Source organism: Ictidomys tridecemlineatus, chromosome 2, assembly GCF_052094955.1.
Source record: "Ictidomys tridecemlineatus isolate mIctTri1 chromosome 2, mIctTri1.hap1, whole genome shotgun sequence".
NCBI classification, from domain to species: Eukaryota; Metazoa; Chordata; class Mammalia; order Rodentia; family Sciuridae; genus Ictidomys; species Ictidomys tridecemlineatus.
In genome coordinates, this window is record NC_135478.1 from 77,984,803 (window position 1) to 78,011,076 (window position 26,274).

General features: G+C 45.3%; 1 protein-coding gene across 1 annotated transcript; it reads right to left on the minus strand.

Moving 5' to 3' along the window:
- Window positions 1–5,558: 5,558 nt before the first annotated feature.
- On the minus strand, window positions 5,559–19,272 carry LOC144375185 (2'-5'-oligoadenylate synthase-like protein 2). The gene is made up of 6 exons (XM_078038982.1): window positions 19,017–19,272; window positions 11,400–11,685; window positions 10,418–10,593; window positions 8,288–8,529; window positions 7,692–7,833; window positions 5,559–6,181 (listed from the first exon to the last, which is right to left on the minus strand). The coding sequence occupies exons 1-6, from the start codon at window positions 19,212–19,214 to the stop codon at window positions 5,699–5,701; spliced, it is 1,527 nt and encodes a 508-aa protein (XP_077895108.1). The 5' UTR covers window positions 19,215–19,272; the 3' UTR covers window positions 5,559–5,698.
- Window positions 19,273–26,274: the final 7,002 nt, after the last annotated feature.

Sequence of the window (26,274 nt, forward strand, 5' to 3'; positions counted from 1 at the left end):
CAAGCCTCTTGCATTGAATCCCATGTGAGCTTTTGGGGGACACCCCACATCCAAACCATCACAGGTGTTCAGTCCTCTATGAAGTGGTCAGGGAAGGCTTATGGAAAGGAGCTATTTGAACAAGACAGTGAAGTGAAGAGCGAACCATAGGTATATGGTTTGTTCCCGGCAGAACAAAGAGCAAGTGCAAAGACCCTGTGGTGGTAATGTGCTGGGTGGGTTTAAAGACCATCATTGTGCCTGGAATGGAGCTCAAGGGAGGAGTTGAACGAGGATTAGGGCTGAGTAGTAAAGAGCAGAGAGGCAAATGGTTTTGGATTTTTTTTTTTTTTTGATACCAGGAATTGAACCCAAGGGTGCTTAACAACTGAGCCATGTCCCCAGCCCTTTAAGTTTTTATTTTGATATCGGGTTTCACTAAGCCACTTAGGGCCTCTTAAATTGCTGAGGCTGGCCTCAAACTTGTGATCCTCCTGCTTCAGCCTCCCAAGTTGCTGGGATTACAAGCAGGTGCCACTGCCCCTGGCATGGTATTGGATATTGAAGGCTACCATTAAGACTTTGTTTTTCTTCTGAATGAAATGGGGAGCCATTGGAGAGTTTTGAACAGAGGGAAGGACATGATCTGATTTTCATTTCAACAGGATCCATCCCACTGGCTGTGAAGGGAGAATTAGATTAAAAGCAGGGGTTGAGAGGGGAGGTGAGAGGGGAATCAGAGGGGAGTCAGAGGGTTAGTGCTACTGTACAGGCAGGACATATGGTGGCTTGGATCAGAGTGGTGGCAGAGAAGGTAGGGAGAGTAGTGTGATTTAAACAGAGAAAAAACTGGAATATATCCATATACCATCAATTAGTTCTCACAATTATCAGCCTATGGAATCTTTTGATGATACACCATCCACATCTTTCATTCGGTATTGTTTGGAATGGAATCCCAGGTTCCTCATTTTGATGGATCTACTTTGAGTCTAAGGCTAGGTCTTATGGATGGATAGAGAGTAATCAATAGTGAGGGGAAGATCAGAGTTAAGATGTGTTCTAAGTCTGTGGGCTTTAGCAATCAGAAGGATGGAATTGTTCTTTTTTTTTTTGTACTGAGGAGTGAACCCAGGGGAGCTTAACCACTGAGCCCCGTCCCCAGCCCTATTTTGTATTTTACTTAGAGACAGGGTCTCACTGAGTTACTTAGTGCCTCTCTGGGGCTGAGGCTGGCTTTGAACTCGAGATCCTCCTGCCTCAGCCTCCCCAGCCATTGGGATGACAGGAGTGCACCCCCATGTCTGTTTCTGGAATTGCTCTTAATTTAGGGGGAAAATGTGGGGCAAGGGTGATGTGTGGGTGTGACAATCAAGAGCTGTTTGAAACTGACCTGAGGTGCCCACTAGAGATCCAGGTGGAGACGTGGACGAGAGTTGGATGAAGGAGTCGTGATTTCAGGTCTGGACTTGAGATACAAATTCAGGAGTCACTAGCAAACAGGTATTTAAAGCCACGAGACTGGAGGAGAGAAGGAGTGTAGAGCAAGGAGGGAAAGGGACCAAGCACTGAGCCCCTAAGCCTTCAATATCATGCAGAAGTTGAGAGTTGCAGAGCTAGCAGAGAAGAAGGAGAAAGAGTGGTGTGGAAGCTAAATGATGACTCCGTTTTCAAAAAGAGGAAATGAACCACTGGGTCAACCCAGGTGAACGGGCTCTGGGTCTATCCTGGGGACAGTGGTAGATGATAAGAGTGACTCGTGACAAAGTTAGAATCGGAAAAAATTGGTCTGGCTGCTTCTGTGGTGAGGATGGATTTTAGGGGGCAAGAGCAGATGCAGAAAGGTGGGTCCAGACCCTATCCTGTGGTCCAGGCGAGAGGCACTGGTGGCCCGGATTAGGCTGGAAGCAATGGAGCTCAAGAGAGAGGCTTGGATCCTAGCTCCCTTTTGAAGGAATGATGGACAGGAGGAAAGGTGTGTGTGTGTGTGTGTGTGTGTGTGTGTGTGTGTGTGTGTGTGTATGTGTTTTGATATTAGGGATTGAACCCAGGGGTGCTTAACCACTGAGCCACATCCCCAGACCTTTTTTTATATTTTAGAGACAGGATCTCGCTAAATTGCTTAGGGGGTCTCACTAAATTGCTGAGGTTGGCTTTGGACTCAAGATCCTCCTGTCTCAGCCTCCTAAACTGCTGGGATTACAGGCGTGTGCCACTGAGCCCGGGTAGGTGTGTGCAGTTTTATGGGAGATGTGGAAGCAGAATCCAGGTTAGAATGAGTTTAGGAAAAGTGGGGTGAAGGCGGGGGTGGAAACCAGAAGTGCAGATAATCCTTTCAAGAAGTTCGTCAACCATGAAAGTATTTCAATGTAAGCTTTCAAACTGGCTAACCCCAAATGGAAAGCATCATGTTTTTAAAAATATAATACTTCACAAAGTCCTCATGCTTCTACTGTTTGATATACCATATTAAAATAATATTTTAATATGATTTGTAATAGTAAAATAATTTGATTTAAATTTAAGTAAAATTTAAATTGAGTTATTTTAAAGTAACATTAAAATAATGTAAAGAGTAGTAGCAATTTCACAAACTTAAGTCAACAACAAAATAAGACTCTGTGGAATGAGGATATAGCTCAGTTGGTAGAGTGCTTGTCTTGCAAACACCAAGCCCTGGTTCAATCCCTAGCACTCCCCCGCCCCACTAAGATCCCAACATTTTCATATGTTTATGGTGACAGAGGATGAACTCTGGGCTGGGGTTGTGGCTCATTGGTAGAGCACTTGCCTAGCACGGGCGGGACCCGGGTTCGATCCTCAGTACCACATAGAAATAAAGGCATTGTGTTGTGTCGATCTACACCTAAAAGATAAATATTTTAAAAAAAAGATGAACTTCAAGGCAATGAAAAGTCATTCACATAAGAACCATTTAGACCTTACATATTAATTTTTTGTTCACCTTCAACAAATCTCTGAGGGGCGAACAGCTGTCAATCATTTGATCACTAATATATCACTTGCCATTTGAAAAAAAAATATAATCAGGATGACCTGAGTTTATTCACATGGTCACTAAGAGGGAAAGTCCCAATTAAATTATTTATTTATCCTAATTTGTTACACATGATGGCAGAATGCAAGTCATTTCATATCACACATATAGAGCACAATTTTTCAAGTCACTGATTGTACACAGAGTATTTTCACATTATTCGTGTCTTCATACATGTCCTTAGGGTAGTGATGTCTGACTCATTCCACCAGCATCCTACCCCCTTGCTCCCTCCTTTCCTCTCCCTCCTATTTTTTAAATAATGCCTATTTCTCATGTTAGAAGGTAGAACAAAATCCCTTCTCCCGATTCAGTATGGCAGATCAAACTTCTCATATGGCATTGACACCCCAGTCTCCAAGTAGACATATAACAGCTTGAATGAGCTCTCTCCACATAATGTTCATGTGAGCTTCTGTTTTCTATCAAACGGGAGCAGTGGTTAACAATCTAAGCTTCTTGTGATCATGAACTAAATGCCAAGCGCTCTGTGCTGATAATCCCAGAAAATACTCAAGAAGTAGCAGCACCCAGGCTCCAGAACTCATATTCTGATTGGCTTAGCCCAGGTAAGGGTTGAGTCTCTCCTGGGCCAGGTGATCTCTCCTAGTCCAGTCAGTTGGGCAGAGGGTGAAGCATTTGAAATGAAAAGATGAAAGGAACCGAAGTCTGGAACTCAGGTCAGTGTCCACTGGCGGAACCCAGAGAAGGTAGGAGAGGAAGCTCTTCCTTGAGACGGTGTATGAGAGCTCAAAAGTTCCCACTGAGGTTGTCATGGTACCCGAACTTCCCCGGAAGTTGACCCCGGACATCATTTCCTAACCTCTAAGCCTTGAGATCCTCATGTGTAAAATGAGGAAGTGTTTTTATTTCTACTCGTTCCTCCATTTCCAGGGCAGCTGTGAGGATAAGAATCAAATGACATTGTGCCTTTGTATTAATTTTGCTGACCTGCTGAAACAGATCTTAGTCAAAGTTATTTTTTCTTCTCTGTTCTTCCTGGGGACTGAACCCAGAGGAGCTTTGCCACTGAGCCACATCCTCAGCCGTTTTCACTTTTTTTTTTCTTTTTCTTTGAGACAGGGTCTCACTAAGTTGCTGAGGCTGGCCTCAAACTTGTGGTCCTCCTGCCTCAGCCTCCCAACTCACAAGGAACTGTGTCCCCATGCCTCGCTTTAGTCAAAGGTCTTGGGACAGAAAAGATACCGATTCTGATGTATTCAATGGTGGCTGCTTACCCGACTGAGATGTTGAAGAAATTTAGGGGGAACTTGATAGAAAAAAAAATGTCAGGACTGACATCCCCATCTTCTCTTCCTAGGGATGGGGAAGGACCTTTGATCCTGTCTCTGGCTGTGTGTGGTTCCATTCTCTGGGCTGTTGACTCTCTTTACTAAAATATGGGCTTGGGTGGAGTTCTGCTCTTCTGTTTAACCACAGCAGGAGCTCACTGGACCTGGGTGCACTCTCCAGTGCTCCGAATCTGATTGGTGAAGGAGAGCAATGGATGGCTTCTATCCTGATCACCTTTGGCCCAGTTAGGGTTAGACAGAGAGGAAAGCATCATTGGCTATGAGCATGGAGACCAGATCCACCACTCTAGCATTGTTTTTTTTTTTCCCAAAAAAAAAAAGACATGAGCTCAGGGGGGTACCCCAAACAATGTGGGCTCCAAGATGGCATTGGGACAAGACCCTCATAAAGACAATGGTGAAGGATTCAAACCCATACTTGGGCTCATTCCTTTACTCAGAAAGCATGGGCCAAATGTTTGCACTGGAGAGGGGCCATTCTAGGCCACGGGCACAGGAATAAAGCACAGTTTGTCAGGTTTCACTCGTAGAGGGCGACAGATGAAGGAACACAGGGAGGGTGCCCAGGTACTTCCACAGAAGTCTGATCTGGGTGAGGAGGGGAGGTAAGGGCAAGAGACGCCTTGGCCAGCTGTATGGGGCAGGTGTCAGGGGTTCCCAAACTGCAACACGCATCTTGGAAGGCTTGTGAGACGCGGCCCCGCTGGGTGTCACCACCTGAGAATCTGACTCAGGTGAACTTGGGAGAGTTGCTGTGAGTTTTCCTGTCTAGGGAGTTCCCGAGTGCGGCTGGTTCTGCTGGTCTGAGGTCCACAGGTTGAGATTCATTCAATGACTTAGAAGTGTGAGCATTAAAAGAGGGGAGAGACCCTGGGGATGTGGTGTGACGTGGTAGCTCACTGGCCTGGCATGCTCGGGGGCACTGGGTTCCATCCTCAGCACCACATACAAATAAAATAGAGATATTGTGTCCACCAAAAATTTAAAAATAAATAAATAAAAGAGGGGAGTCATGGGAGAGGGGAGAGTTGACTCAAAGTGATGACATTTAGTGTTCTGGAATGGCAATTGTGTGGGAACATCTGGTTTGTTTTGAGTGGCGAAGGCAAACTGAGGGGTAGAGCAAGGGGTAAAAGTCAAGGACCCCGAATGCACAAGCAAAGGAACTTGAACTGCATTCTGTAGGTAATGAGGAGACACCGGAGGCATTTAAACAGGAGAGGGCTATGCACATATTCATATTTAGACTTCAGAAAGTGCAGAGTGGGTAGAAAGGGCTGGGATTGGGGGAAGGGACCCCAGGAGTCTACAGGGTGAGCCACCTGACCATGGGCAGTCCTAGGGACCTTCAGCTTCTCTTAATGAGCGTGATGGTGTCACAGTCTTCTATGTCCAAGTCTTCAAGCCTGTGGCGATTCCACAGGGTCCGACCTTGGGCTTTCAGTATCTGGTCCTCTACTAAGGGTCCTCCAGCGTCCTCGATTTTCTCTTTCAAGTCACGGATGGTGTCATCAGAGTAGATGGCATAGGGTGTGCTCTGCCCATTAGCATCCTTCACAAAGACCTGGATCTCGGGAGGGATGGTCTCCAGCACGCGGACATTCACCTTAGAGAAGATCCCATAATCGGCCAGAGTCTGTTGGCTGCTGAGCAGTTGCCTCTCTCCCCCGGGCTCCTGGAAGGAGAGACGATACTGACTCTGGGGGCTACTTGCCCTATTTGTCCTCTTGATCTCTGCTTTCATCTTCCAGATGGGACTGTACGGGTTCACCGAGAGCGTCAAAGGCTTCTGGCCGGTCTGTTTCACAGTCACCTGGACATCTCTTGCTCTCTGAAAGAGAAGGAGCAACCTAAGAAAGTTCTTGGGTGGACATGGCCATCTTGGCCTCCAAAGCTTCTCCCTTCTAGCTACTGATGATGCAATTTACCAAGATACTCTCAGAAGTCCAAGGAGGGGCTCTTAATAACTATGGGGGACAACAGGACTCAGACTGTTCCAAGTGAAGGAAACTATTTGGTCCTTCTAGGCTAACAGATCCATTGGGACAAACTCTTGTCTTTTAACTCACCCAAACTCGAGGAACAACTGGTCTCAAAATCACACTCCTGCTACATGGACTATTCAAAGTCTTCACCTGTCGCCTGGTGACAATGTTTAGTATCTCCATGAGCACATCTAAGTGCTGATGTGAGGTTAAGTGATTTAACGTCGAGCTCTGGGAGACATGTTCAAGGGTATTCACTGTGATGGCAAAAGCCTGAAAGCATCTTCGAAATCTGCCCCACGATACGGGTTACACAAATTAAGACTTTTCATTCATTGAACTAGGATGTAGCTGCTGAAAAAAATTCACTGGTTCTGGGCTGGTTTTATGTTCGTACTCGTTTAGGGCAGTCCTGGTGTAGATCACTTGACCTGGCACAATGAATCTTCCTGATTTCATGCTCAGAAGTGTCCTGATTTTTTTTTTTGTATGGTTAGGCCTATTGGGTATATATGGGTGGATGGGGGAATGGTCTGTAAGATAATTTAATTTAGTAATGGAATAACCCATTGAATAACAATTCAAGTAAAGTCAAAATGCATCCGGACACAGGTGTGTGCTCGGGGGTCTGTGGTATGTCCATGGCAGTGGATGAAGTAATGGAAGAGTGGGCATTGGGAGGTGGTGTTTCATGAGACAGGGTATTGAGGTGCGCGGGAAACCTACTTTAATTCTATCTCCTTTCCAACAGTTTCCTTTGATTTTGTCTCTCAGGACCCAGGGTCCACTGGACATTCCCAGCCAATGGTGTGCGACTGGGTGATGGCTTCTCTGTGGTGCCTTAGTTATCTGCCTTGCTTCTGGTGCTGTGGGGTTGCTTTTGAGGCCAGACTCAGAATTTCCACGCAGGATACGAAGAGTGGGAATGGTGGCCAGATTTCTCTCCAAGTAGCCGGTTGAGCAAATCGGCCTCCTAGGGGAGCTCATCTTCAGAGTCCTGGTCTCTGAACATGGATTCCTACTTAGTGTTAGACACCTGGGTGGGACCAGCTGTGAGACACAGCGATTGTCCTCAGGGGAGTCCCTGTGATCCTTGCTTAATTTGGGGGGAATTATTAAGTCTCTTGTATTAAGAGCAAGAATCCAGGCAGGGCCGATATTTTCCTGCCATTTTACAGGGGAATGAAACGAAGCCCAGACATTCACAGTACAAAGAGAAGAATTCTAGAGCTGGGGTGGGTGGGGATGTCCACATGGGAGAGGGTCGCCTGTCCCAAGAAGCCGTGGGTCCTGTGGCAAGAGTTGGGGAGTCTGTGTGGAGACAACCTGAGCCCTGACTTGGAATGGAAGTCCTACCTGGACATGCCAGCCGTGGCCGGGGTCCTCTGTCCTGCAGCAGGCCTGTCTCAGGCAGTAAACAGCCTCTCTGGCCATCAGGTCCCATCCTCTCCCTCTTCCCAGGTTGTTGGTGGGGTCAGCCGGGTCTAGGATAACGGGCCTGGGGGACAACAGGAAAGCAGAGCTCTGTCACACTTAGACCAGATGCACTCATGTTGTGCGTGCTTTGGTGTAGGAAGAACTATCTCTAAGATGAAAGTCTTGGTTTAGGATGACATTTGTAACCCAAGCTGCCCAATCAGAGTGAATCTCTTGAGATTTTGCTTGGAAGGTTTCCTCTTGTACCAGAAGGTATATGTCTAAAGGAGAAGCCTAGAACTGATGTAACCATAAAGGAATGAACCTGATTTTAATGGTAAAGCCCTGGAAGGGGCAGAGCTGAACAAATCATAGAAAGGGATTCGGATGACATAGCAAGCACCTAGATCATGCCATACCTGAAGCTTCTTTTACGTTTTGGGCTTTCCAGTTGCAAAAGTCCTTTTATTTTAAGAATTATTCCAGTTGGCTTTTCTATTCCTTGAAGTGGAAAGTCAGACAATCAACACACTCACCTGTAGTCCTTCAACTTTTGTTTGATAAAGTTTCTGATGGTCTCATTTTGGAAATCATAGTACTTGGTCCAGTAAATGCAGATATCTTTGTAATCTCTGAGGAGTTTCATGACAGCCACAAGCCCTTCGTCCATGTTGAAATTCTCACTTTCGTCTGCACCCCTTTCCCAGGCATAAATGGTCAGTAGCTCCAATGCATATTTTGAAGGCACTGCTTGTCCTCGGTATTTATCTTTCACGTACTGGAGAAGGTATATTGGTTGGGGTGGGGGGAGGAGAGAGGAAAGAGAGAAGGCAGGGGAGAGGGAGAAGGGAGATTTATTATATAAGATGAGTGATCTTATATGGGCCATCAAGATTTCAATAAAAGAGGAAGTTAGGGTCACTTATGGACCTTCAGGGCCTCTGAAGTCCATTTTATTCATTTGGAATGGACGGAGCAATACACTATATTAAATATAGGAAATAATTGGAGAAAACTAAGTCATACAGACAACAGAAAACAAAATCAGAATAAACTGAAAGGCGAAGGGGAAAGAATAATATCAAATGATCAATTCCTCCAAAATGAAGTTAGACATTCATTGAAAATTTCAATTAGAATCTCAGGGTTGCCTGAAGATTCATATTAGAAGTACACATGCCTGGGAAAAGCCAGTTAATTATGAAAAAAAAAGCTTGATTATTTGTCATCTTGGATATGTCACATAAAGCAGTGGTAACAAAAGCAGTATGCTTTGGGCACAGTAATGAACTGAAAGGGTAAAGTTTCTAAGCTGGAAAGCTTGAATTAAAATGTAAAAGATTAGGTATTATTGAGTTCCTCTGTTACACCCAGATTCCTGAGATAGTTAAGACAATGCCCTACTGGCCATTCAGCCTAGGGCCCTGTGCAGTTTGTCACAGGGCCCAAACCAATCAGTTTGAATGTGTACCCCGCTTAGGAATGACCAATCACCCCCGCCCGACCTGTTCCCGCCAATGAATGTGCCAATCACGTCTCAGAGTTGCTGTTCAATTTTCCCGTGCCTCATGATGATTTGTTCTGATGTATGCAAAGCCCACCGCCCTCTCCAGAAAGTATACTTAAGCTCTGCTTGACCTCAGCTCTGGGCTCCGGGCTGCTCTCCCTTCTTGAGTGAGCATGGGGCCCCAGCGTGCTGGAATGGATCCCCAATAAATCCCCTTTTGCCAATTGCATGGAGTCAGTCTCTTGTGTGGTCTCTTTCTCCGACGCTCTGCCGGACCCTTACAGAACAAGAGTCAAGTTCATGGAAAAAATGCACTAATGACACTACTAGGTAATTCCCCCAATGTCATGTCCAATGGCAAATGCATTTGAGGACGGACTCAAAAGAAAATGATAATATAATTCGACTCGTGATTGTTAGCACAAGTTGTAGTCAGACACTCCTACGCCCAACTCTTAACTCCATGTTAGTTTCGAGTCATTTTTCTTATCTCCAAAAAGGAGGATAATGAATAATATGTGGGAGCTGCTCTCAATGACCACACCTTCTAGTCCTGGTGCACCAGGCTCTGACCCACCCCTGCAATCCTTGTGGCTGGGGCTGTGACCCACTCAGATAGCAAGGCCAGTCTTCTGAGCAGGCAGACGCCTGGAGTTGAGCTACACTTACCTGTTCCTTTGTAATCCTACCCCTTTGCCCTGTTTGGGATAGAATGTTCCATGGAAACTCCCTCTGTGTGTCCCCTTCTCTTGCTCTGCCCTTGGGTGTGGCCTTCCTAGATGTCAGTCACCTGCTGACTATAGGTTACACAGGGCTTCGGTCACACTCTTTCACTTACACTCTTTAACCCGCCTCATATCCTTAGACAGGTTGTTTCTATTTTTTTTTCTTCTTTAAGAAATTTTGGGCTGGGCGCAGTGGTGCACACCTGTCATCTCAGTGGCTCAGGAGGCTGAGGCAGGAGGATCTCAAGTTCAAAGCCAGCCTCAGCAATGCCGAGGCACTAAACAACTCGACGAGACCCTGTCTCTAAATAAAATACAAAATAGGGCTGGGGATGGGGCTCAGTGGTCAAGGGCCCCTGAGTTTTGATCTCTTATGTGTCAACCTTCCTCTCCCCTTGTCCCACCCCTCCCAGTCCAATGCCGGCTCTTCTCACCTTCAGGTACCAGAACTTTACCAGCCTCAGGAGGTTCTTCAGTTTAAAAGGGCGGCTTTTCACAAAGTGTCTCTGCAACTGGGTGAAGCTTGGCGAGAACTCCCCGGGGTAGCCAGAGGCATTTATTAAACTTTCATAGATTTCTGGCTCTGGTTTAGAGTCTGGGCTAAAGGATCCTGAGGAGAAAAGCACCAAGTCAGGAAAACCTACCTTTAAGATAAGGAAGATGGGGAGAGGATGACCCAGCATAGCAAAGGCGTAAATTATGTCACCCAAGGCTCACCTATGGTGCTACTTCCCCCCTCTTATGCCTCAGTAAGCAGAAGCTAGATGGTGTGGTAGCTCGCCCCCAAGTCACATAGATTTTAAATGATTCACATTGGCCAAAGATTGACCGTGTCTCAGGCACTGGGTCAGGCTCATGGGATCCTCAGAACAGCTCACTGAAGTAGTTGATTTAGGTGGAACCATAGGAAACTGCCCCCTTTTGCAGGTCAAACATGGTCAAATAGTGTCAGTTTCCTATGGCTCCACTCAAATTTGATATCATCTCATTTAATAGGTTGGCGTGTTCGGTCTTGGAGCTTTTAAATGATTTGCCCAAGGTCACACGAGTAATAAGTTTGAGAGTCAAAATTTTGTATCAAATGCACTGATTTAAAGATGATTCCAATTTAGTTCTGTGCAACTCCAAGTGCCTTGAATTACTCGCTTGACCTGGTGTTTCCCAGACAGTGGGAGAGGAATCTTCTTCTTGGGTTGGGCAGGAATTTTATCATTGAGGAGAAATTCTCTTTCCCCAGGCCATATTGGGACAGGACAGCACATGCATTTATAGAAGGACTGAAATCTTCAGGATACGTATAGCTCCAGTGTCTGAAAAAGAACAATTCCATTGGTTTCTACTTCCCCACACCTCTCTCAAGACCAGGGAAAGGGGCCCTGACGAGTTTCTCTGGCCCTGATCCATCGCCATCTTTACCCAGAGCATCAAAAGCTGGGAGCACGTCCATCCGAAAGACATCAGTGCTCTTCCTGCACTCGATCTCTAAGGTCAGGGAACGAGGGATCCTGTTTCCCTCCCTGTGATGGATCACAATGATGCTGTAGGCCAGGCTTCTGCTACAGCAGTCCAATTTCTCCTCAATGAAGTCAAGAATGTATTTTCGGACCCACTGGCTTTGGAAGCTTACAAAGCAGCTCAGGAACAGAATCATATCCAGGTCAGATCTGTGGTTCAGAGTTGTCCCTTTTCCTGAGGAGCCACCCTGTGGAGGACAAATGCCGAGCTTTACTTTTCTGCTGAGACTTGTTAACTTTGAGGCTGAGAGTGAAGCCGGAGACACTCATGGTAGGAAGTCTACAGGGACCTCCAGAGGAGCCCTTGGCCTCCTCCCCGGGTTGCAGGGTGAGCATCTCAGTCCCAAACTCAGAAATCTGAGATGCTCTAAAATCCCCAATTTTTAGTCTTGACATTGTACTATCCCCTCCCCCCCTGCCCAAAGTGTAAAATCACCTTTAGGCAGCACATATACTGAAGTTAGCTAGGCATGGTAGTGTATGCCTGTAATTCCAGCTTCTCAGGAGGCTGAGGCAGGAGGATCTGAAATTTGAGGCCAGCCTTGTGGCAACTTAGCGAGACCTCAAAATCAAATCTAACAAAGCAGTGGGATATATAGCTCAGTGATAGAGTGCTTTCCTAGCCTGTGCCAAGCCCTGGGTTCAATTCCCTGTTAAAAAAATTAATCACGGGGCTGGGGTTGTGGCTCAGTGGTAGAGCCCTCGCCTAGCATGTGCGAGGTCCTGGGTTTGATCCTCAGCACCACATAAAAATAAAAAAAATAATAATAATATTGTGTCCAATTACAACTAAAAATAAATATTTAAAAAAATTAATTCCTTTCAGACTAAGTGTATAAAGTATATATGAAACATATATGAATTTCATGTGTAGACTTAGGTCCCATCCCCAACATATCTCCTTATGTATATGCAAATATTCTAAAATCTGGGGGAAAAAAAACATTAAAAAATCCAAAATACTTCTGTTCCCAAAAATTTTCAATATTTAGAGGACATTCAACTTGTACTACATCTTTTCACTGATTGAGAAAAATTAAATACCTCATGAACATTTTAAAGACATAAAAGAAATGTAAAATTCCAGCCCCCTAATGACCTTTAACTCCCTTCTCCAGAGGTAACCACAGTTACCAGTATTTTATGTGATGTTCCAAATAACTACCCAGGAGCTGGGGATGTGGCTCAGTGGTAGAGCGCTTGCCTGGCATGCATGAGGCATGGGGCACTGGGTTCCATCCCCAGCATCAGGGGGGAAAAAAAAAGACCTGCCCTGTCTAACGTGGCAGCCAAAAGCCACATGTGTGTGTTTAAATTTTAATTAATTAAAATGAAATTAAAACTCAGTTCTTCAGTTACATTAGCTTTATTTCAAGTGCTCTATAGCTGCCCAAGATAGTGGCTATTAGTTTTAATAACACACATACATTGTATTCTCATTATAGAAAGTTCTCCAGGACAGCTCTGGCTTGATAAACATATTTTTGTGTTTATATTTTGATTATATGCATATTTTGTATTATAGATGTATGTGTATATGTACAATACTTGGTAGGCTTTATTTTGAAATAATTAGATTTATAGGGACCCATAAAGACAGGAGAGAGGGGTTGGAGTCTTCTCAATGGTTGTGTCTTATCTAAATAGAGTAGAATAGCAAGACCAGGAAATTGATGTGGATATGACGTATTTAGTTCGATGAAATTTTGTCATGTGTGTAGATTCCTGTGACCATTGCTGGATCGAGATAGAGAATTATTCCTTCAGTATTAAGATCTTCCTCATGCAGCTTCTTTATAATCAAATATGCTTCCCTCCCCTTCACCATCCCTCAACCCTGTAAAACACTAATCTGTTTTCCATTTATATAATCTTGAATGTTTTAGACAGTTGTGTTGGTGCAGTGGTGCACACCTGCAATCTCAGGGACGCTAGAGGCTGAGACAGGGGGATGGCAACTCCCAGGCCAGCCTCAGCAACTGAGTTAGACCCTGTCTTGAAATAAAAAATTAAAAGGGCCAGGGATGTAGCTCAGTGGCAGAGTACCCCTGTGTTCAATCCCAGTATTGGGGGATATAAAAAAAAAAAAGAATGTTGTATACAGTTGTCCCTTAGTCTCTCAGGGGACTGGTTTCAGCACCCCCTCAGCAATCCAAATCCAAGGATGTTCAAGTCTCTTAATAAAACGGTGTAGTATTTGCATATACCCTATGTAATTCTCCAGTACACTTGAAATCAGCTCTAGTTTACTTATAATCCCTAAAATAAGTGCTATGTAAATAGTTGTTATACTGTATCTTTTATTATTTTGTTGCTGTATTGTTTTACTGAATTATTTTTATTATTATATTGTTATTATTTAATCCTTCCTCCAATATATTTAGACCTTTGCATCTGAAAGTTCCACATGTGCAGATTCAACCAACCTTAAGTCAAAAACATTGGAAAAAAAATATATGTACTTGTAGACGGATAGAGTACTTTATTTATTTATTTATTTATTTTTTGAGAGAGAGAGAATCTTTTTTGTAGATGGACACAACACAATGCCTTTATTTTTATGTGGTGCTGAGAATTGAACCCGGGTCCCGCCCATGCTAAGCGAGCACTCTACCGCTGAGCCACAATCCCAGCCCCCTTTTATTTATTTTTTATGTGGTGCTGAGATCGACCCCAGCGCCTCCCATGTGTCAGGCAAGTGCTCTACTACTAAGCCACCGTCCCAGCCCTTTTGGCCTACTTTTATAAGCTATCAGTTCACTCTTTACTGTGCAGGGCGAAGTTCTCTGCACAGTAAAGAGTGAACTGATAGCTTATAAAAGTATATGCCTGACTTCTAACTCCTTTGCACAACTGAGTTCTGTTGAATTTATCCTGTCTAATGTTTTTCTTTCAACAATACATATGAAAGGAAACATTTTCTAGTTATTTACAAATGTTTGAAATGTGCTTATAGTATACTAAGATGAGAATAGTGCTTGCAATTATATGACTTTTGAAGTCATTCATTTTGTAAAATAAGTTTTTGTATTTTCCTATTTTTTGTTACTGTTTTATTTGTGTAATTAAAAAATCATGGAGCAATTTTGACTTAGATACTTATGTGTCCTTGATTTATACATTTTTTTTCTTTTTTTTGGTACTGGGGATTGAACCCAGAGGTGCTTGACCACTGAGCAACACCCCCAATTTCCCCTTTTCTTTTTAATATATATTTTTAAGTTGTTGATAGACCTTTATTTTTTATTTACATGTGGTGCTGAGAATTGAACCCAGTGCCAGGCAAGTGCCCTAGCGCCCCCATGCCCTTTTTAGTATTTTATTTAGAGACAGGGTCTCACTGAGTTGCTTAGGACCTTGCTAAGCTGCTGAGGCTGGCTTTGAATTTACAATCCTACTGCCTCAGCCTCCTGAGCTGCTGGGATTATAGGTGTGGGCCACTGTGTCCAGCAATTTAGATATTTCTTGATCTGAGGACACAGAATAGTAAAAAAAGAACAGAAGGATAAGACAGAGGTGGTGATTAAATACAGCAAGAGATGTCCTTGTAAAACTTACTCACGGTCCTAGAAGACTCTCCAGGCCACTAATGGCAGGAAATCAAATGGAATTAGCACATTTGACACTAGAAATATACCACTCTCACCCCAATATGAATGGATGATACCAGGAAAAATAGATGCAACTAAGAAAATTTCCTGCTGAAAAAGGTCAACAAAGGAAGAGAGAAAACAAATGTTGAATCATGTGCAAATGTCCCCTTTCCTCTTAACATAGGATAGAAATGTAATTTAAAAATATGTCCTTGTTGTCATTGCTTGTTTATCAATGTTTATTCAGATAAGATCTTCAGTGTCAGTCGTATTTTATTCTAGGCATTTTCTATGCTGCTCAAAATAGGTGATGCTAATTATTTTAGGGGTGTTTTGACTTTTGGAAAGAGATTGTTGGGAAAGGAAGAGGAAAGATAAAATAATTTTTTTCTTATACAGAGGAATAATCTTCACTTGATGCATATACCTGTACAAGTGGGAAAAGGAACTTCAAGTTATGGATATTTGGGGTAACATAAATGTATATTTCCCATTGAAAGAGCACATTTGAACCTGTACAGAGCTTTATTTAGAACGTATATCAAACCACCTTAAGACCCATCCTTAAGAGACTCTTGGCATTTCATTTCTGGTGTTGGTGGGGATTTCCTTTTTTTTTTTTTTTTTTTTTTTTTTTTTGCAGATCCTGGAAACAAAGATGGGCATATACAGCTCTGGGGCTGAGGTCCCCTACAGTGAGGTCAGAGTAGGGAGTCCTCAGAGTCCACAAATGCAAAGCTGTATCTTTTAAAGCAACCCCAGGAGCTTGGATTTGTGTTTTGAAGGGCAGGTTGCTGATAACTGTCCTGAATCTTGGGTTTCAGCTCTTTTTTTAAAGATTCTTCAAAACTGCCTGTTCTTCCTCCCCAGTGCTACCCTGTCCAGTCATTCCTTTCCCAGGGAAAGCCAATTTACTTCCGTTAAAGGGAGATGTCTTTCATTCTAGCAAAATGAACAAAATCTGGACTTATGGTTCCAATGTCGCGGGAAAACAGACTGGCTGAGAAGCAGCTAGCAACACTGAGAGAGGACGAGAACTCCAAACTTATTTTACACCCGCAGGCCCAGAGGAGGAAAAAAAAAACAACTTCCAATGCTGAGCCCTGACCCACATTTTCTCACAATATTTAGAGGTTATTTGATATCATCTTAGACCCAGCCTATCACTGGGGCTTTTTCTTCTTCTTCTTTTTTAATTCCTAGTCTAGGTGGCTGAAGGTCTTGTGCAGAGTCTCAGAAAGCAATAAGAAGAAAGGGTTCTTCTCACAGGCGTCTGCTACATTTCAAGAGGGAGTAGGCAGACTCTTAGGACAGTTATTTTGCAATCCAAAAGGTAGGGACCTGTGGTTAATTGGGCTTCCTGGAAAAAGGCTGAGAGAGGGGAGCAGAACTGACCCCTTCCCCAGGCGTTGGTTTCTTACCATAAGGTTTTTGTAATTTCATTTCATTACCAGGTCTGGTTTTGCCATCACACATAAACACTTTTATTTTAATTTAATTTTATTTTTTTAGTTGTAGATGGACACAATACCTTTATTTAGTTTTTTATGTGGTGCTGGGGATGGATCCCAGTGCCTCACTGTAAGGATGGCCTTAGGCCTGAGCCTAAGCAACTCCATTTTAAAACTCCAGTTTGAAACCTGCAGTCTCACCAGGCCACCCCTACGGTGCACAAACAAGTCACTTCTCCCCACAAACTCAGAGTGATGTCTCTGTCACACATCCTTGCCCCATAAGGGGGAGAGGCAAGAAAATCAGGGTGGGGGGGCTGTGGATGTGGCTCAAGTGGTAGCGCGCTCGCCTGGCATGCGTGCGGCCCGGGTTCGATCCTCAGCACCACATACCAACAAAGATGTTGTGTCTGCCGAGAACTAAAAAATAAATATTAAAAATTCTCAAAAAAAAAAAAAAGAAAAGAAAATCAGGGTGGGGACCCCCAGACCAGATGCTTTAACCTCAGGGTGAATGACGTCACTGAGAAACCGGTGGCAGCTGATAGGGATTTTGAAAGGGTGGTCAGAAGCCCCAGAATCCAGTATAAATGGAGGAGCAAATGACCAGACATTCAGCCAGCCCACACTGATGCCCTCAGGCTGGAGCTGAACTGACACCCCCCCTCTCCTCCTCTGCCTGATCCTCTGCGTTGCTCTCTCTGCTCTTGAACTCTACAGCCACATCTTGACCCTGGTGAGAGCTGCAACTTCTCCCTACAACCCTCTCCTCAGCCGGCCATCAGCGCCACCCCGGGAGAAGCCTGCCTGGGTCCCTGACCTGACCCCCGGGGTCTGAGTAAGTGGGCATCTGCTGGACTCGGAGCCTGAGGCTTGAGACTTTGGATCTGGCCCTTGAGCTCAGCATGCAGAGGGAATGTCTGTCACGGGCCTGTCATGATTAAGTGTGTTTGCAGTGCTTAGACCTAATCTAGAAATGTTTGTTGTGGATGGATTCTGTCGATGGCAGTGCCCAGCATTAAGGATTGTCATTTTCTTGATTAAAAACCTAAGAGTGAAATTGTATTGAGCGATTTGAGTGAATAAAGCATTGAAAAGGGCAGAGAGCGTGGACATTCTTTATTTCACCCCTAGAGTGCATAAGGTGCACCGTTTGCCCATCGTGACACTCACGTGTGCTAGGCAAGTGCTCTACCACTGAGCCACAACCCCAGCCCACACATACACTTTTAATAAGATCCCAATGTTAAAAGTTGGATTAAAATATGGTACTTTCTTAAGATAAACTAGCCTTATAAATAGATGTTGGATTGTAGGCTCAGTTCTTGAAAACCCACTGAATTTATCAAGTACCTCCCTCTGGTATTACCTGATTGGTAGGTAGTTTCTAACATGACCAATCAGTACCATTTTAGAAGAAAAATATAGATTTTTTTTTGTGTGACTTTGGAAGTAAAGTGGGATTTCTTTTTTAATATTTACTTTTTAGTTTTGAGGTGGACACAATATCTTTATTTTCTTTTTATGTGGTGCTGAGAATCGAACCCAGTGCCTGACGCATGCTAGGCAAGCGCTCTACCACTTGAGCCACAGCCCCCAGCCCCAGGGATTTCTTAAACAAGAAGCAAAAAGCATAAATTTTATAAAGACCTGATATCTACATTCCATCTAACTCCTTGGCATTCAGAGACTGAAAACCAAATCATCATCATCAATCACCCTTCAGCTTTGTAGAATAATTGACTGTGTTAAGAGCATCTTTCCATGCTCTATTCCATTTATTGCACATAAGAAACCTAGGTTAAGAGGAGATGAAGTGGCACTGTTGCCAAAAGCTTGATCCTTGCACCCAATGCCAATAGAGGGACGCTTTTGAGAAAAAGGAAAAAGAGGGTTGATTGTTTTGCTAGAAAAGGAGAAACAAAAAAAAAAAGGAGAAACAGGGGACCTCTGTCCCAAAGGCTGATTCTGCCCATGGGTGGGGGGAGGGGGGGAGGGTGGGAAGAGGGGAGGGGGGAGGGGGGAGGGTGGGAAGAGGGGAGGGGGAGGGGGGAGGGTGGGAAGAGGGGAGGGGGGAGGGGGAGGGGGAGGGGAGAGGAGGGGAAGGGGTGGAGGTTTAAAGAGGTGATTGCAAAGGTTACCTTCCATGTGTTCTCTGTCTGAAGTTGTAATTTGCTTGTTAATTTGGGAGCTAGGCATTTCTGAGATCTTCTAGTGCCATCCCCCAAAGTCTGGATGACTTCGTTCCTATGGTGGGTGGGTGCTCAGGGGCAGATAAGTCTGCCTAACTAGGGGAAGAAAGGTAATCCTGTTCCCCTTGAGATTAGGGAGGGGCAGGGAGAGAGGAAGAGAAAGAAGCATGTTCTTTTAAATAAGTTGCAGTGGCCAAGCAGCAAGGGCTACATTCAAAGCATGGAGTGGAAAGGTCTCACAGGGCAGAGCTGGGATTTGAACCCTAGGACCCCAAGTGCTCACCTTCACCACCTTCAGCACCCTGACTTCTTGTCCCAGAAACAACTTATCTTGGAAGCACTGATCCTGAAAGAACCGCTCCATTCTTTGCCAGACATCCTTCAATTCTTCCTTCCAATCCTCCTGGGGCTGAAGGCTGTGCTTCAGTAAGGCGTCCAGCCTGTCCCCAGGGGTCTCATACAGGTCCGGGGAGGGATTCATCTCTGCAGGGCTAGGATGCCCCTTGCAATATATTCTTGGTGCTCCTGCTAGCCCAAGAGCTGCACAACGTGAGGCGGAGGGGATCTGTCCTGTCGGTTTGCAGCTAGAGCTGGAAGACTTCTCCGGGCAACCCAGACTCCTCCCCCAGGGCTGCAGCGAGCCTCTCGCCACACGGGAAAACGAAACTGAGCTTTCTAAAGAAAGGAAACCGAAATTTTGCAGAGATGGAAATTTCTCTAAGGCGGTAAGGAATAATGGTTGGGATACTGGGCCAAGTGCACCACCAACCTCCCTGCAGGATCAGCCTGGGAAGTCCCCAGAGGGTCCTGCTGTGCTGGAGGAGATTCCCCCCACCAACACCCCATGCCCTACAGGGCAGAGACCCAGGTCAGGGGTGCTGCCTGCCTGGGGTGAGGGTAGGGCCTGCCTGAGCCTGGGGGGTATTTTGAGCTTCTGGGATTGCCTGAGCTATTTATTTATTTATTTGAGAGAGAATTTTTTAATATTATTATTTTTAGTTTTCAGTAGACACAACATCTTTGTTAGTATGTGGTGCTGAGGATCCAACCTGGGGCTCACGCATGCCAGGCGAGCGCGCTACCCCTTGAGCCACTCCCCAGCTCTGCCTGAGCTTTTTATTTTCCGAGGGCAAAAATGTACACAGCCTTCCTTGCTTTATTTAGATTTTTTTTTCCTTTATCTAGGTGAACCCTCGGCCCCCATAACCTATGAGAAGGAGGAGTCTTTAAGAAACCATCATCAGAGGGTGTTAAATGCTTGAGACTCGAAGATCTCTGAAATAAAGGGTTCATTGAGCTGTTACAAATACTAGCCCAAAGGAAAAGGAGAGATGATGGGGTAACTTCCCCTGCTACCAGCAACACGGCCAGATAGCCCTTGGAGAAGGTTCACTGGGTCTAAGGAGGGATTTTATAGAAGATTTTGGAGAAAAAAAAACATAATTTACACTGAACCTACCTTGGCCATAGATTAGAGGGGCAGGTGAAGCTGTCACACTCCAGGATAGGAGGTTAGTCCAAAAAGGTTTTTGCACTTCTTTGTTGGTTGGTTCTGAAAGCAGAATGTGATATGACTGAGATGGCTCATCTTCAACACAGTGTGGCAGTTTTTTCCCCTATTTTATATTTTCTGTTAGAAAAAAATATATATATATATTTAGATCTTTCTTTGCTTATTTATATGTGGTGCTGAGGATAGAACCTGGTGCCTCACATATGTAAGCAAGTGCTCTGCCACTGAGCCCCAGCCCCTGACGTGGTATATTTATTTTTGATGTACTTGCGACTTTGGTTTCCATAGGGATTTCTCCTTCACAAGGTCTGAGACTTGCAGCTCCTTCTGCTGAAACCTGTCATTCATATGTGGAGGTCTTAGAGGCACAGGGGGAGGTGTGGAGGGAGGAAGCCTTCTTTCCTCCTGAGACCACTCAGTGCCTGAGCCTGAGATGCTGGGCTGTGACTTCCTCAAGTCCTTCTCGTTCCTCCTTCTCAGGTGTGACTGGAGGAAGCTCAGAGGGAACTGGAGGTAGATATTCCCTTCTCCCAGGTGAAAGTCTAGTGGGGGGTTAGATTTGCGTTCTTCCCTTAGTAAGATTCATGTTCTCTTTTCTTCAAAGTTAAACCTGTAGTCTGAGTTTCCTAATATGTAACACAAACGTGTTTGTTGTAATCCAAAACCTAAATTTCATAGTGTGCAGTTAGGTGGAGCTATTTTTTTTAATTTATTTTTTTAATTGTAGTTGAGGTGAAGCTATTTTTATTTTATTTTTTAATATTTATTTTTTAGGTGTAGATGGACACAACACAATGCCTTTCTTTTTTTATGTGGTGCTGAGGATTGAACCCGGGTCCCGCCCGTGCCGTGCCAGGCGAGCGTTCTACTGCTGAGCCACAGTCCCAGCCCTATGGAGCTATTTTTAAGTTACAAAACTCACGTGCCCTTCAACAAATGCATGGATAAAAAAACTGTGGTATATCTACACAATGGAATATTACTCAACCTCAAAGAAGAATGAAATTATGGCATTTGGTGGTAAATGGGTGGAGTTGGAGAATATAATGCTAAAAGAAATTAGCCAAACCCTAAGAACCAAAGGCTGAATGTTTTCTCTGATATGTGGATACTAATTTACAACAAGAGGTAGGGGGGAGTATTAGAGGTATTTTGGACTAGACAGAGGAGAGTGAAAGGAGGGGAGGGGTCATGGGGATAGGAATGACAGTAGAATGAATCAGGCATTATTGCCCTATGTGCATGCATGATTAATGACCTATACAACTCTACATCATGGGCAACCAGACAAATGAGAAGTTATGGTCCATATACGTATGATGTGTCAAAATGCGTTCTACTATTATGTGTAACTAATTAGAACAACTAAAAAAAAATACTTAAAAAAGCATGAGGTTGAAAGGTACCCATTTTGAGCCCCCCAGTATATTTCCCTTTGTCATGAGTCTTCCAATCATAATGCCTGTAGTGTGGTTGGTGATCTGATCATAACTAAAGCCCTTCCCCTTTCTCTTTCCAATTTTAAATGAGTCAGTTGTGTAGATTATAACCCTGAACTCCTCCTACCGGAGCAAAGGGCAGTGCTGCAGTGGGCATTAAAATCTGGGCAGACCTCCTGCCCAGTGTGCTCGCTTGCTAAACTTATTTTGGTAGCATATCCTTCTGCACATCTGATTTCTAAGCATGTGTTTGGTTCTTTCAAACCAGTTAGGCTCTGCTCAGATGGTTTCTCCTGAGGGCAGAAGTTCTTTTCATGAAAAGGAAAACAGAGCCAGGTGGATATAGTTCTGAATGCTTTGGATTTTCGCTTCTTACTGGAAGCATGAGGAAAGCTTTCTCTGATTTTTAGTTCTGAAAAACTGGTGGGGTAACTGGAGGTAAACACGTGAAAGTGTGAGGAGCCCCAGGACATGGGTTTTGGTTGTCCATGTGACCACGCTGACCTCCAGCTATTCGCCAATGACAGTGTCAGCTTTCCTACATGACTACAGTCTCCAGCAGAGCCCCCGCTCAGTTAAGCTGATTGTTTGAGTTTCTAGCCAATTCAGTTTTGGAGCAGTGGTTGGCCCTTTGACCTCAACTCTCTGATGTGGCTGAGAGCTGTAGGGTTGTGACATGAGCATGATGACTGCAAAGGGGTTGCCAGCCAGATGATTGTGGGTCCCCTGTTGGTCCACAAATTGGAAGCATTTGAGTCATTCTTTAGCACTAAAATCTATCAAACTTTGCTGGTTTGCCCAGAAAGTAGTCTCCTACCATCCCTGTATCGCTCCTCCTTTGTCAAACCAGGATGCCACCCGTCCCTCAAAAATATGGGACATATTTGAATACACTTGAATTAGTGTTTTCCTAGGTTCAAACCCAAAGTGAGTTTTCCATCCTTGTTCTTCCTGGCCCAGGTGCCCGGATGCCAGGCCTGCACTCTCTGGGTGAGATGTTCATGTCGGTGATTGGCCCAAGACTCACAAACAGCAAAAAGGATAAAAAAGAGGAAGCCACCTCAGGAAGGACAAAACATGTGCAGTGGAGTCCCCTGGTGGATGTGACAGATAAGGCAGTGCATTCCTGGTCAGGTAAGTGGGTGACAAGTGGAAGCAATGACAGCAAGCGTGAGTTTTCTCTTTATTTTTCCAAAGGGTGCACTGGTATTTGGGCCACTGTCCCTTAAAACCAAGAGACATTTTGACTAGGCCAGCACCGGGGATGCTTCATTTTTCAAGAATAGATCTATAGGCCAAGAGTCAGGGTCTCCCTTGGAATGATGTTTGCATTCCACATCTGTTGGGGAGCCCAGTCTATTCGGTGGGGTGTCCCAGAGAAGTGATGTAGTGCATCAGGACGTAAGGCAGCTCTCATCCATTCAGCTTCTGCCAGTCGCCATCTGGCTCCAGACCCTGCTCCACTGCCTTTTCCCAGAGTGACGTGAACCTCTGCTTGTCCTACAGCAGACATGTTTTCTCTTCTCAGCCTCGATTTTGAACATCTCAGGACTCTCTTGGTTAGAAGGGGGAAGGAGGCATTTTATGCTGGGCATGGCAGAATGAACTCCCTCTGAGTTTGAGCCAACTGGAAACCCTGCCATGCACTTAGATGGGCTGCCTGAAATTCCCCTGTTGGTCAGTGGCCAGCAGAGGGAGCTCTGCACAGTCCCAGCCATCAACCTGATGCTGGAGCCCAGAAGCTGAGGGCCCAGTCTGGAACCGCCTGGAAGTGAATGTGATCTGATTTAGGGAGGAGTAGAGAAGGTCAAAAGGAACAATAGTTGAACACATGACTGGTTGAAATGTCCCATCCCAGTCCTCTGAGGAGTGATCTTGTAAATTCTGTAAACATATCCGGCCCATAATGACAGCCTTGGTGAAGACAATCCACTATGGCACACTCCAGGGTCCTGGTAATAAAACAAATCTGTGGGGACTCACCCTGCAAGTGGCAGGAAATTCCCAATTCCTGGAAACCCTGGTCTGGAGCTCTCTTTAGCATCTGCTCCCAAATATTCAGGGAATGTAGTTCCATCCATTCAGGACAGGGGGCAGGATGGTGGACTGGAGGCACACAGCCCTTGCCTGCTTGTCCAGAGATGAAATCCAGACAGGTTTGTGACCATGGGAGGATGCTGAAGTTCAAAAAGGACAGGCACAGACCCGAGGAACCCTGAGGAGTGTGCTGGACTGTGAGAGAGAGCACCCAGCACCGACCATAGGGAGCACAGCAGGGCTCGGGCAGTACTGCCTCAGCAAGAGACTGTGACTTCTCATTTCCCTTGGTAAGATTCATGTTCTCTTTTCTGGTCAAAGAGGGAGAGTCCCAGGACCACGAGAGGCACAGGACTCAGCACTTTGCTGCAGTGTAGTGCAAACAGATGGCAAACCTGGGGTGTGTGTGGTGAACTGGCTCTGGGGAAGTGCTCTACCCTTCCCTGCATATTGTCCTTGTGCCATAACTGGGAGCCACCTTAAGAGGGGCTCTGCTGTCTGAACTTACCACTCTGGAAGACAAAAAACCCCTACATTTTTTTATCTGTAGGACCTCACAGAAATATCGCTGCACGGGCTCAGTGGGTGGCATCCCTGAGACTGTTCGACCCTGAAGGGAGAGACTGTGATACAAACCCACAGTTATCCAGTTCTGTGCAGTGGCAGACTGGAGGGTGGCACGTGGTGTGGAATGTGCTGCCATCCCCACAGCCCCCAAGTACAGATGGCTGAGATCCGTGGCTCCCTCCATCATCACAGGTAACTGCGGTCATGTCACCAGCTGGCGTTACCCCGCCCTCTGAGTGTACAGCAGAAAAGACAGCGGAAGAGTGTGTGTGGAGATGGGCCTTCTGCACTTGTTCTCTGACACACTCCAGCAAGGGTGTGCACCCTGCCCCTGGAGGAACTGGCCCAGATAACCCCAAGCGGGCATCTTTACCTGGCCAGTTCTACACCCTGCCCAAGCTCCGACACACAAAAGCATCCGAGAGGTCTCCCTGACTCCAGCCACCATTCACTCCTGCTAGGCACCTGTTGAGCACCCCCAAGGAAAGAATAGGGGTGATGAACCCCCAGACATTATTCTGTCCAAGTAGTATGAACCCTAAAAAGACATGGAGAGCAGCTTGGACTGGCCCAGGTCGTAAAATATAATTTTGCCCACTCATCCAGGGCCAAAGCGAAGAGGGATTTGTTACTTCTTTCTTATTGTTTTATGCTTATTTACTTCTCTCCCTTTTTCTCTTCTTTATATTTAATTTTGTTTTTTTTTTTTTTGGAACTTGGAATTGAACTCGAGGGTCCTTCATCACTAAGCCACATCCCCAGCCTTTTTTCTATTTTATTTATTTATTTTTTAAATTTTGAGACAGTGTCTCATTAAGTTGCTCAGGGCCTCGATAGGTTGCTGAGGCTGGCGATCCTCCTGTCTCAGCCTCCCTAGCTACTGGGATTACAGGAGTGCATCACCATGCCAGGCTTTAACTTTGATTTTACTCCATATTATTTTCCCATCTATTTCTGCTATTAATGATGTTGCTAGTGATTTTTTTGGGGGGCTTGTTGTTGTTTGTTTGGTTTTTATCTGAATTTGCGAATTATTTTCTCTTCTTCCTGCGGTGCTGGGGACCAAGTGCAGTACTTTGCCCATGTTGGGGGGGGGTACTCTGATGCTAGGCCGTGCTCCTGGCTCAGCAGAGAGAAATTGCACGTTGGCATAGCCATGACACTGTCCTGATCAATCCCTGGTGTAACTTCTGCTTGAAGAATGGCGGGGAGTGGGGTGGGTGGAGGAGGGTAAAAGAGGGAGGGTCCCAGCGAGCACCACAGGTACAGGACTCAGCATGCTGCAGCAATGCAGTTTAAACACATGGCAGACATGGGATGTCCCCTGGAGGCCGTCCACCCCAAGTGGGCACAGCTAGATGAGATCTGAAGTCCCTCTCTGAGACACTCACCACACAGCAACAGTGGTAAGAAATAACACAACTACTGTGGGTGCCCCACCTACAGGGGGCCTCTGCTTCAGCTCCACCCACACCTTGGTCCATGGGACTGAAGGCAAATGCCACAGAGGGGCGGCGGGGGTGATTCTGGCCACCGCCTCTCCCTTTAACTGCACCAGAGCCTAAATGAGGATGAAAGCTCCAGGTCATCACCAAAACGAGAGCAGCCAGTAGCAGAAGTGATTTCAAGGAACCCAGCCAACAGTATCTGAGCCTGAGGAAACTCCTAACACCTAATAGGCGCTTCCCTTCCCATTGCAGGAATAAGTACGCGGAGGGCACACTGCGAGCACTGTGCTGTGTGCGTCATAGCACCTCAACTCTCAGAGGGTCACCACTCTTGCGAGACATATGGAGAAACTGGGTCCCTCAGACAAACTCTATGCCCAGAGTCAAATCTCACTAAAAACAGCCAGAGATGCAGCCATGAAAAGAGACGTTGAAGTGCATTTGAGTAAAACTCAACACTACATAACAGCATCCCCCCAGCCTTCAGCCTCAAGAGAAGCTTGCTTATTAAAAGTGGCCTCAAGGGCTGGGGATGTG

What these genes read in the sequence shown, in the direction of transcription:
- LOC144375185 (XM_078038982.1), bottom strand. Translation starts at nt 19,214, where the DNA reads ATGAATCCCTCCCCGGACCTGTATGAGACCCCTGGGGACAGGCTGGAC. An exon ending in CCCAGCTTTTGATGCTCTGG is followed by an intron (nt 10,594 to 11,399) that starts GTAAAGATGGCG and finishes TTTTCTCCTCAG; the next exon opens with GATCCTTTAGCCCAGACTCT. An exon ending in TAAAGTTCTGGTACCTGAAG is followed by an intron (nt 8,530 to 10,417) that starts GTGAGAAGAGCC and finishes TACCTTCTCCAG; the next exon opens with TACGTGAAAGATAAATACCG.